This window comes from Sander lucioperca, chromosome 4 (assembly GCF_008315115.2).
Source record: "Sander lucioperca isolate FBNREF2018 chromosome 4, SLUC_FBN_1.2, whole genome shotgun sequence".
In the NCBI taxonomy this organism is placed as follows: domain Eukaryota; kingdom Metazoa; phylum Chordata; class Actinopteri; order Perciformes; family Percidae; genus Sander; species Sander lucioperca.
In genome coordinates, this window is record NC_050176.1 from 11,731,294 (window position 1) to 11,743,886 (window position 12,593).

General features: G+C 39.4%; 1 protein-coding gene across 2 annotated transcripts in view; it reads right to left on the minus strand.

Annotated features, from left to right (window-relative positions):
* Nucleotides 1–5,221: 5,221 nt before the first annotated feature.
* The window catches only part of LOC116042833 (complement C3-like), a 45,477-nt gene continuing 38,105 nt past the window's right edge, over nucleotides 5,222–12,593 (minus strand). For both annotated transcript variants that reach the window (XM_031289240.2, XM_031289239.2), the window contains exons 31-43: nucleotides 12,399–12,476; nucleotides 12,147–12,293; nucleotides 11,892–11,954; nucleotides 11,275–11,356; nucleotides 11,119–11,167; nucleotides 10,918–11,008; nucleotides 10,672–10,761; nucleotides 10,483–10,585; nucleotides 8,341–8,430; nucleotides 7,119–7,211; nucleotides 6,898–6,981; nucleotides 5,608–5,752; nucleotides 5,222–5,392 (exon numbers count right to left, since the gene is read on the minus strand). In XM_031289240.2, the coding sequence (XP_031145100.1) occupies nucleotides 5,251–5,392; nucleotides 5,608–5,752; nucleotides 6,898–6,981; nucleotides 7,119–7,211; nucleotides 8,341–8,430; nucleotides 10,483–10,585; nucleotides 10,672–10,761; nucleotides 10,918–11,008; nucleotides 11,119–11,167; nucleotides 11,275–11,356; nucleotides 11,892–11,954; nucleotides 12,147–12,293; nucleotides 12,399–12,476 (1,257 nt within the window). In that variant the 3' untranslated portion in view covers nucleotides 5,222–5,250. The remainder of the gene's footprint in view (nucleotides 5,393–5,607; nucleotides 5,753–6,897; nucleotides 6,982–7,118; nucleotides 7,212–8,340; nucleotides 8,431–10,482; nucleotides 10,586–10,671; nucleotides 10,762–10,917; nucleotides 11,009–11,118; nucleotides 11,168–11,274; nucleotides 11,357–11,891; nucleotides 11,955–12,146; nucleotides 12,294–12,398; nucleotides 12,477–12,593) is intronic.

Sequence of the window (12,593 nt, forward strand, 5' to 3'; positions counted from 1 at the left end):
CTGGAGTTTGAACCTTCACAGTTGAAAGCACTTAATTGTAAGTCGCTTTGGATAAAAGCGTCAGCTAAATGACATGTAATGTAAGGTAATGATGACTGGCTGGGATTATCAGGGGGGGGGGGTTTCCAGCTCTGATAAGTCAGTTGACTGCATGCGACCTCCAACTCTCATCAACCCTTCCGTATCCATAAAGAGATCAAGTTTCTTGAGAGCGCTGTGGTTGGAGATTTCCTCTCCTTTTTTGAGACTCTCAACTTCTTCTTTATATACTTCATGCTGTGCACACTGGATGATGACTTTGCTTGTGAGAGTTCTGCAGTGTGCAGCTTGTTGCAGCAGTGCCAGCTTGTACAGTTCTCTGTACAAGAAGCCTGAGAAAATGACCTTGCAATATGAGTAAGTGTTGCCATACCTCTCAGGAGAGACTTCCAACTTGAGAAGCGTTCAAATCTGTATGACCCAAGTGACTACGCTGTGACCTTTGTGACAAGGGCGGTCACTTGAGGACATATTTCTTCATCCAATGATGGCTCCACAAGCTCAAAGGATTCAGTCTCTTTGTATATGTCTGAACCAGTCTGTCTCAAGAACTCTGGACCGGAGAGCCAGCTGGTGTACCTTAGGTGGGCTGCTGGAATGAACCTGGTCCCATGATCATGTATTATTCACCTGTATCCCTTCTTAAATACACTCAAATGTATACACTATGCATTACAGGAGAGTCTGAAGGCCTTCTGCTGGGTGACAGGGGTTACCCATGCCAGCCCACTCTGCTCACCCCTTACCCTGACCTGGAGCCAGGCCCCCAACGCAACTTCAATGTGGCCCACTGCAGGACTAGAGCCCGGGTGGAGATGACCATAGACCTGCTGAAAGCTCGTTTCCAGTGCCTACACCACCTCAGGGTAACCCCTGAGAGGGCCTGTGACATTATTGTGGCATGTGTGGTTCTCCATAATATTGCCACAATTATAGGAGAGCAACACCCTGCCCTACATATAGAGGACCCTGATGAGGACCCCATCCACCCTGCAGATTTCCAGGATGGAAGAGCGGTCAGAGACACTATATGCAGGAATCACTTCTACTAAAACACAAGCACCACCCAAATAAAGACAAATAATTGAAATTTTATTTTGTCTTCTTTATTTCCTAAAAACACAAAAGCAACAATCCAATAACTAACACAAGTCACCTGTGACCATGCACCCACCTCTAACTTGTGTTTGAGGATTTCGATTTCCAGATCTGTCTTTAGAATCTGGCGGTCCAACAATACCATTTCAAGGTCGGTTTTCTGCATTTGTTTTATCAGATTCATTTTATATAGGTCCTTCACAGGTAACTGGGAATACATAAAATCATGACATTAAAAAAGAAATCATACAGAATGAACATTATTTCCACAGAAAGAACCTCTGGCAGTTGCTGCACATCTCAACGTGTTCATCTGTGCTGTTGAAGTTGATGGACCCTCCTCCTGTTGCCCAGCCATGTTCTGTTAAAAAGTAGAATATCCAGTCATACATGTCACACGTGATACTGGGTTGATACCACACAGCAGTGTTAAGAATTGTGAATGTGGAGATGACTATCAGTAACATAGTGGTGATATCCTACTTCTGTAGGCCTCTCTGGATCCCTTTCTGTAGCAGCAGACAATGTGTCCTCTTCATCTGTTTCCTCCTGTGAAGATGAGCATTGTTTCGTTAGACTTTAAACTACTTGCATCATGTCTGGAGTATTTAGTTGTCTACTTACAGCTTCAAGGAGTTCTGCTGTAGCATGAGGGTCCACAAGTGTGAGAACACCATCAGAATCTGTTGGGACAAATTATAAACCCATGAAGGGGGAATAATATATCTCTAAAATATATATAGGCATAAAAGAAGATAAATATAAGCCTATTACATCTTATGAAGGCACTTGTGTCCTGTGATGTGGCTGGCTCAGAGGAAGAGCTCCCTCCAGGGATCCCTTCAGCCACTGGCCTTCCTTCATTTTGGCTCAGGGCCAGCTCCTCTGCCTCTGTCAGAGGTGGTGGTGCTGGTCCTCCACCAGTTTTCCTGGCCTCTGCCTTCTTTCTGTTGGCTGAGTAGAAGTCAAATGTAAATGTTAGAATGTTTAAATGGGCCCTTTTAATTAACAAAGGAGGATGGGCGAGAGGACATCTATGTATGTGAACATTAGTTGGGGATAAACTACAGCACATTCAAATTGCCAATGAATATTTACTCTCATATTTAAAATGTGATTAAAATGAGGTACAGCCATAATCCTACTACACTTAAATTCTTACCTGTTTGAACTATGTTCTTATACTTCATTTTCAGCTGCTTCCAGGAGTTGTTCACCCGCAGGATTGCACCTAAATGAAATAGATTATAGGTTCAATACCATTCCACCAGTTTGTACCAGTAATGTTATATTTGTGATTAAATATGAGCATATGTGTGTATTTCAGGCCTGTGTGTAGTATGTGTTCTAACAAACAGTGTAAAAAACTGTAATTTCCCCACTGGGAATTAATAAAAAGTATAAATTAAAATGATTGTGTAAATTATATATGAAATGACAACACTATATTGGAACTTACGCGTTGACCCGAGCAGCAATTTTCCCCCACGTTGTTTCTGTCTCTTTTGCTGCAGCAGCTGTGTTGCTCTTTTTGCGAAATACAGGTTCATACTCGCTGTACGCCTGCATGAGTATTTCCAGTTCCAGAGGCGTAAAGTATGCCTACCGAGTTTTGTTGCTTGTTGCCATGGTGAATCGTCGTATCAGTGCTCCATTCATGCTGCCTTTTTAAAATGGTGGTGCATGCGCTTAACCCTGAGTGAACCTTAGTTGATTGAACCAACTCAAATCAGCTGTTCTGGAACCGAAAACTCAGAGTTTCCATCTCAGGGTAAATCAACTCAGAGATCAGGGTTAGACTCTGAGTTTGTTAACCTTCTTCCTGAAACGGACCCCTGCTCGCGTACCTTGTGTACACTCAAAACATCCCGCCCTAGCAACAGAAGGATAGGAGCATCAGGGTCAAGTGGTGGAATTTTGTCTGTGACTGGTTTCAGATGAGGGAAGTACTGCGTAATGTCCGGTGTGGGAATTTCAGACCTGTCATCTGGCATTATATTGTACTCTAGCAGAGGGGGGAAGTGCTACCTGGGTTTTCCCATCAAGTGATGCAACCATGAAATTGCTGTCTTTCCTTCCTGCAGTCTCCGTTACACAGGAGCATGTCTTTAGAATGTAGGAAGATGAATCTCCACTGATGCCAAATAGGTTGAAGAACTCTGGCTTCGCCACTGAATGGTTACTTTGGTCATCTAACGCCACGTACACTTTCTCAGCCTTGTCAGGACGGTTAGTGGGGTACAGATAAACCAGGCAGATCTTAGAACATGATCTGGGCCCAAGAGTCTTGTCACAGATTTCCGTGCACTTGGATGTGACCTCAGGCGACAAACTGCTCTCTCGCTCCCCGTCGCTCTTGCTCCCTAACCAGAGTTAGGGAAGGAGCTGGAAAGGCAAAGCATTGCTACTCTCTGCTTGGGGCTTCTCATGTGCTGCAAGCATATCACTCCGCCCAAGTAGCAGAAGTAGCACTGAGAATTTCTGAGAATATAGTTCCCAGTTTATATATACGGTTAGAAGATGGCTGTGTCTCATATGACCTTGTTATTTGTACACGTTGTGACTATACAAATCACAACATGTAAATACTGTAGGAACATGTTGCCGTTATTTTGTCACTTATTCGGAGCAGTAGGCTAGTTGGAACCTGTTACCTCCAGGATCTGTGCTAGGCTAAGCTACCGGTGGGGCTGTCAGAAAGAGTTACAACACGAACGAAGATGAGAAGGGTATGTATGGACCTATCTAACTCTGGGGATTACGGTGAATAAGCTAAAGTCCCAATAAGTCGGCGTGTTCCTTTAACTGTGGCATTTAGGGACTGTTAATTATTTATTTAAAGGGCTACCAGAGGAGATTTGAGATCATTAGTCAAATCAGACTTGACCCTCCCTTCACCAGCAATATTTCTTTCTATGATCCTCCAAAATGATTGGGAAAAGAAGCATGACCCTCCCCAACAATTTATTGATGCCTTCTGTACTGTGCAGCACTCGGCAAAGATGTACAGATGCCCTTTTTCAGAGCCATGAGATACATGACTTAACCTCTGCTTTCTCATCTTACACATCACACTCAACTGTTATGGTGTAGTAGATTTACTCATTAACATTGTTGTGAAAGCATGGAAATGAAATGCACACTTCCTGCATTACTTCAAATACTAAGTTACTCCTCTAGTAAACTAGTATTCACATGAAATAAAATAATAAGTCTCATGACTGGGCGTGTCCAACGGTAAATTCAGATGTTCAGAATATGAAATCGCAAATTATTTTCTAAATGAAGTCACGGTTAAGTTAGTGAGCATGATGCAATTAATTGAACGCTGTTTTTAAACTCTTAAGTTAACGATAGCCACACATAGCCTATAGTTGGCAGATTTGTGGATGTTAACGTTTGTTGTTTATTTTATGAAACCTGCGATGACTACATTTTTTTAATTAATGCTTTATTTGCAAATGCATAACAGTAAAAAAAAAACAAGGTTTGGATTTGGATCCAAAATCATTCCCATTGGAAGGTTCCACATGCATCTGTCTTTGTCTTTGCAGTTGTATGTGTACATAATACCATGTCTTGACAGCAATATGTAGCAATTAGCCTATAGAAAGAATAATTCCCGGGGTTAAAGAACATAAGGTTTTGCTATATGCAGATGACATGCTTCTTTATATACTAAACCTATGTCATGTGTGCCAAAGACCAAAAACATGAAAAGCAATTTTTATATTTTTTTTGATTCAGAAAAACAAAGTTTTTATTTCATTTAGACAATATTGTTGGAAAGGGATGAACTAAAGGAATATGTTAATTTAAAATTTGTGATTAGCTTCTGCATGCATATTCTGAATCACAACCAATTTGAAATTTGGTTAATTTTAAATTGAACTGTCTTTGCATCACTCCACTGAACTCAACATTGTCAATTTCAATCAATTATTTATTAAACGTAAAGCTTACTATACAGTAATCAACACAACAGTAATCAGAGTCTATTTGTCAAACACAGACAATGAGATTAAAAACCATTACATATTAATCAATACAGTACAACAAGAATTATGCTAAATAAAACAATTTAAAATGAACATTTTCTTTTCTTGAGTTTCACTACTGCTGACACCCAAAGAGTTGGTACTGGTTAACCATCTCCTCCATGCCCAGACAGGTAATTCTGTGTTCCTCAGTTTGACACTCTGCTTCTGTGGGCCAGTACTCGATCCAGGTTCTCTCTCCGAATCCATACTGAAACCTGAGGAAAGCACAGTGAACAAAACACATCTGTAACACTCTTTAACATGACATGAAAAGCCTCCTCACCCCTTCCCATAATCACTATCCATAGTTAGAGTAACACTTAAGCTAGAGTACAAGAAAGCCTAACTTGATTTACTAATAGAAAACAGTGAAACAGTAAAAATGTTTAAATGCAAAATCCACAAACATTTATGCAAAAAAACAACCTACGATTGATGTTGGTCATCTCTGTAAATATCTTTGGACGTGCCCATGATAAGGTAGGTTTTTCCTGTCCCCAGATCTAAAGACTCCCTGCAGTGGGGATAACTGAGGAATGTGCGCTGTTTATTCAGAGGACCCACATCAAGACTTCCTGTAATTCAAGTATAGGAGAACAAAGAACAGGTACTTTAGGATTAAGTTAAATTGTTAGCTAAATATGTAGTACAAAACGTTAATGCTGTATTCTCATATTGTATATACCCAGTGGAATCATGCTTAAAAAATAGACATTTTGGGAAATATGCTTATTCACTTTTTTTGAGAGTTAGATTGATATAACTATTGATACCACTGTCATAGGAAATATGCAGCCAACAGCTGGCTAATTTAGCTAAATCTTTCCAGTGGTAAAAAAATCCACACACCAATGCCTCTAATCTCCATGTTTAATCCGCACAAAGGAATAAAGTGTAAGAACAACTATTTTTTTTTTTAAAGGGGTTGAATGGTGGACTATTTCTTGGCCAGGACCAAGAACTTCCTGGAGTATCTGCTGGTGTTCTGGCAATGCAAGATAAGTTAGCTGGCTGCTAGAGGTAGCTTCATACTTACATGAAAATGTGTGAAACATTAAGACCAATATTCTCATCTACCTGTCTGCACAAAAGTGAATGAGCAAGTTTCCTAAATTGTTGAACCAAGCCAAGACTTTTTCTGTTTGACTGGAAACACCATTAATATTCAATTATATTTTCAGTGTGTATGTGTGAGTGTATGTAAATATGTGTATGTAAATATATTTGTATGAAGTGTATTTGTATGTATGTATGTGTGTATGTAAATATATTTGTGTGAAGTGTATGTGGTTGTATGTATGTGTGTATGTATTTATGTATGTATGTGTGTATGTATGTATATGTGTGTGTATGTATGTGTGAATGTCGATATATATATCTGTATATGGATTGTACATTCAAAACACAAAATTGTATATGTTAGATGGGAGCGTTCCACAGTACTAAGGGTCAGGAAGGGAAGTTATATTGAAAAAAAATTCAGACATCTCTATGTTGGTTAATGTTTCTTATTGTTTATTAAATGTTTGCTTATTTGTTAACTTATGTTTTGTTTTGTTTATTTTTGATATGTCTGAAATAAATTTCTTCATTCATTCATTCAATGTGTCCACAACAATTCAGAAAGAGGAAAACAAATTGGTATGCCACTATCACCTATAAGGCACATTAGAACATCAGTTTCTAATACATTTCAGGCAGTTCAAAGATAAATACCTACCTTCTTTGATGACTTCCAGTACCTTCACTGTGAAAATGTCAGTGGACAAATCTTCTGTAAAATTGTCCAGTCTCACTTTGTACACTGAGGACAGAAAAGTTGCAGATTGTAAACTCACTTGCTCCCTCATAGTCCTACTGTACTCTCAATCTCTATGTCACACAAACATACACATCCGATTTTGTGTGATATATGTAAATGCAATTCATTTACACTCTTACCAAAATCTATTATGCTGGTCTGTGTACTCTCACAGACCTTAGCTGTTCGCTGATCATTGGTGATTTTGTCCTTCTTCTGCATACTGCAATTCTCTGGAAATACACAAGAGGCACAAAATATATACAACTGGTTAAATAAGCACATGGGGATGTGTGTGGATAGGTTGAAGGGGGAGTGCAGCGGTATCTTTGTCACAATTTAAGTATTATAATTAGCTATTATTTAGCTAGACCGCTGTTCTGATCATACTAGATCCTACAGGTGCTTGTTGCCTTGACAGAATATTCATAAAGTTCGCTGACAACACCACTGTCATCGGCCTGATCACCGACAGCGCCGAGACGGCCTACAGAGAGCAGGTCAGAGCCCCGACATCTTGGTGCAAAGACAACAAATGCCATCCCAACGTCAGTAAAACAAAGAAGCTGATTGTACTCTACAGTAAGGGACGGAGAGAAGGACACATCCCCATCTCCATCAATGGGACTGCAGTGGAGAAAGTCAGTAGCTTCAGGTTCCTCAGGGTTATCATCAGTGAGGAACTGACCTGGACTCACGACACCAACACCATCACTAAGACTGCTATACAGCAGTTCTTCATCCTCTGCAGGCTGAGGAGGTTCAACATGGACTCCAGGATACTCGGCAACTTCTACCAGTGCACCATCGAGAGTATCCTGACCGGCTGCATCACTGCCTGGTATGGAAGTTTTGGCAGGGTTGCTATCCATCGGTGTAGAGTTCCCCCTCTACACCCAGCGGTGCAGGAAGTAAGCCAAAAGGATTATTGAAGACGCAAACTACCGCAGCCATAAACCAGGCTCAGGGACAGCTTCACCCCATAGGGTCACATCACATGTCACTTTATCTTTCAAGTGGCACGTTATCTTTATATACTTACTTAAGAACTGTTTCTTTCTCTCTCTCTCTCTCTCTCTCTCTCTCTCTTTATATATATATATATATATATATATATGTAATTTACAGCATGTAAGCATTGTCATTTTGAGCATATCAGCATTAAGCCTTGTACCTTGAGGTACAATAATACATTGCTGCAGTTTACAGACAATGCAGGATGAAAAGCCCCACATGATGGATTAATGCATTATCTCTATGAAGCACAATGTTAGTGTTGGTAGGTGTTCGTTCAAAAATTTCAGATATAACATTTATGTTTACAGACAACAGATTAGGTCAGTTTGACATCATCCTGGTTACCTTCTGCACATGTGCATTCATCGTTTGTACAGAGTTGCAGCAGCTTTCCAGCTTTCCTCTCTGGATGGTAGAATTTCACACAATTTGTTTCTGCAATGGGAAAGAAAGATTTCAGAATATGTATGTGACGTTTGATAAGAGCCATAATGGTTAATCATTTATTTCTGGTAAGAGTACAAGGCTCTTTATAATACAGCATTACAGTGCTGCCAACAGGGGGCAGTGTGGCGCTGTGCTTCACTCTCACGGACACTCTTTGTGAGCGGACTCTCGGTGCTTCGTCATTCTGCTGAGCGAAGCAGCATTGAACGCAAGCAGTCGTCTCCTTTCTGATATTTTCTCCTGTTTTACAGGTTTGTGAAGCTTTAAAACTTGTATACTTATACATATCTTGTTAAGCAGTTACATTTGTAATGTTAGCTCGGTTTGGTGGAGGGAAGATTGTACATTTATATGGTTTGTGTTAGGGCTGAACGATTAATTGCATTTGCGATAATATCGCGATATGTTAGAACGCGATTTCCTAATCGCAAAGGCTGCGATTTGGTCACATGACTCGCGAGAGCAAATCAGTCTGCACTCCGTAGAGAAAGCATTAACTACCACGCTAACGCTACGCCGTACCTTGAGCTGATTTCTGTCATTCAAACAACTCTGAGTTGTAGTTTAAAACTTTTACAGCCATTTTAATAAAATGAAGGGTTTTATTCGGGCTTGAGTCTATACATGCAGTTAATGGATACAGGCACGCAGAACTCAAGGCTCGGTTGGCAACGATTAGCTCTGATTAGCGGTTAGCTCCGGTTAGCGGTTAGCTAGCTCCGTTATAAAGATATGAGTGGAGGAGCTGCCACTGAGAGGGGTAACAACCAGACTCTGATAAATGACGTTCGGGGAGCTTTCACAGCAGCGTGGCCGCGGTGTTTCAACAGTTTTATTAGTACAGTTAATCCCATGGCAAGAACACCAGCAACTAGCTAATGTAACGATAGCCTCTCTGAGCAAGTGCACACGGCAGCACGTAACTTCACGAGGGGGAGGGGCTGGAGGCAGCTCCTCTCTGTGCACTGTAAAAAAATACACTGTTGTGTGTGTGTGTGTGTGTCTATAGATATATACTATATTTTTACTTATTTAACTGTCTAGTGTGTAATTGTGTGTTCATACTATACATTAGTATATTATTATTCTTTGTTGAATAATACAGAAGACAAAGAGCTTAAAAAAATAATCAAATATCGAATCGCAATCGCAATATTTGGGAAAAAAATCGCAATTAGATTATTTTCAAAAATCGTTCAGCCCTAGTTTGTGTACAAGTAGAGAAAAAGTATTGTTGTCCTTGTTGTCGTGGCTGGCTCAAGATGGCACCGGCAGTGAACTTTCCGTTGAGATCAAAAGAGTGAAGTAAGATTTAAATATTTCTTAGTTTTTGGCTCCAGTGCATATTTGTGATGATATAGCAGCTCGTTTTAAATTAATATGTTGTTGTTGTAATCTGATATTTTTGATAAGCTAAAACTTTACCAGTCTTCAGCTCAAGCAATTGTACAGTACTGACAGCCGTTAGTGGCAATGTAAAAGGTGTGTTTTCTTTATTTTAAATTTTAAGAGGTGAGGTTAAATAAGTGAACAGCCTATATGTTTATTGAATGGTACTTTCTTTTAAGTGGTTGTTAACCAACTGAAATACTAGCTCAGTTATAGGACTGAATGAGGATAAATGTAGTAGGACATATTGAAATTGTAAATTTAATCTGTGTTTTATTTGAAAGCTAAGGAGAAGGCTAACTAGCTAAGGTATTTTGCTTTGTTTGTTTTGGATTTTGTGTTGATGTTAAATGTATAAAAGCGAAAAAGAAACAAAATGAGAGATATTTTTGCATATTAGCAAATAAAGGATTCTGCTGAGCGAAGCTGCATTGAACGCAAGCAGTCTTCTACTGTCTGATATTTTCTCCTGTTTTACAGGCATTCTTATCTGCTTACAGGTTCTCAATCTGAGACCTGTAACGTACGCAAAATAATTTAAAAAAGAATATAATAATTTTAATAATGCCTGCTTTTCTTGTGTTATCTACTCTGACATCTATTAGCAGCAATGCAAAAGGAGGCATCATATGTTGTGTTTCTGAGACTCACGGTCATAGTATTCATAGACAGACACAGCAGCTGGTTGGAAGACTCCCACTTTCAGCTTCTGATGGATCCTAAAAGTGATCTCCTCTGGTCGTGTGTGAGAAACCTGTGGACAAATGTGAGATAGAAATAAATAAAGCATGAACAAGGCAAAAAGAAAAAGTACAGAGGTAGGAAACAGTGATGTCTAACCTTATCCAGGTAGATGATGAGTGAGCCTCTTTCTGACAGGACTGTGTTCATCTCATATTTTGCAATAATGCGGGCTCGTCCTTTAGACAACTATATATATATATATATATATATATATATATATATATATATATACACACACACACACACACACACACACACACACACACACACACACAGTCAGACAATTTTCTGAACCTTAAAAGACAGACTTTTATTTCTATGTGTATCTGTACACGTTCTTACTAAGTCCAGGTCATTTGTGTTAACAGTGAAGCCAGTTAGCAAGCCAATATCCAGGATTGACATGGATGCATCACTGTCCTTGTCCTTATACCTGTACACAGAATGGATAATTAAATAACAGAAAAGGGTAATGTAGGGGCTAGCTGGTAATAAATGTCCATGTTACTATAACTGTCAGTATGACGTCTTGATTCTACTTACAAAACCTCTATTCTGAGCTTGTATATGTTCTCATCCTCATCCATTTTCTCTGCAGGAGCAAAATAATGTATTGATTAGTTGAATATTTTGTTCATTTGTTTCTCATAAGGTAAGGTACTTGGCAGAAGAAAAAACAACAGCAGAGAGCCAAATTACCTGGGAGGAGTTGAACTGACAAGTTAAACTTCTGACAGTCACTCTCCTTTTCTTTAGGCAGAGCGTAATACAACGACACCATCTGTCAGACAGATAGAAGTGCTGTACAGGTGATGAACTAATAGACATCTACATTAAAAATATCTAAAATAAGTCTTTGGTCTTTTCAGGGATTCAAAAAGGACACAATGATGGAGAAATAATATGCTAATTTTCAGGTTCATTCTTTTATTTATGGGAACTTATAGAAACATTTTCTACGTCTCTGTCACATAATGTTAGCTTAGTATTTAAGCATACAAACTCTGTAAACTGTAAACATACACTCTGTTTTACATTTGTCTTTACAGCATACCTGCCAAGATTTAGGTTGGGGGGGATACAAATGGAAACCAGTTCTACTGGTCTTAATTGTGGTGGTGTATTTCAATTTTCTGTCCTGCCCTGCTATTTTGAAAACAGCTAAGCTAACAGCTACGTTAGGTTAGCTGGCCAGAATCCTTACTGTTTCACAAAATGAGACAAAATGATTGAGAAATACTAAATTACTGTAAAATACTGTAGGTCACCAGTCACAAGAGATGATAAAAATCAGAACAATGACAAATTGTACTTACTTTCACCGTTGCTTCTCCTGTGCCCGTAGCAATTACTTTTACATTCTGGTTTATACCGTTGATCTGGTGGATTTAAATATGCAAACACACACACACACACACACACACACACACACACACACACACACACACACACACACACACACACACACACACACACACACAAACACACACATCATCAGAAAAAAAACATACAGAAAACATCAGGCAAGATGATATTAATGAGCCACTATGAGTTTGTTTGTGTCTTCTCACTTTAGATGTTCTAGTTTCACTGCTCTCCTGGAAGATGAACGTGTTATTGTGTGGGTCCAAAAAGATCGTCATATTTAGAAGTTGCCCAGATTGATCGTTAGCATTAGTCCAGTACTCCGCTAAAGCCTGGTACACCATTATAGTAGCCTAGAGAGAGAAAGAGTGAAGTACGGGAACAAGATTTAGAAGAAATATAGGTTATGAGCTAACATAAGCTGCAGGTATCAAGATGAAGAGAGGGGTCTGTGTTACCTGAGTTGATCCATAGCCTCCGTCATCCCCCATCTGGGTGTTGAACCAATTCACAATACGGCTGGCGTCTTCAAATGCCTTTATTAGCAGAAGGCAAGTCAATGGTTGAAATGGTCTATGGTTGACTTAACTTTGATAACTTTAGTATAACTAGAGATGAGTCCTGATTCTTTTACAGGTATACTTTAGATTGTA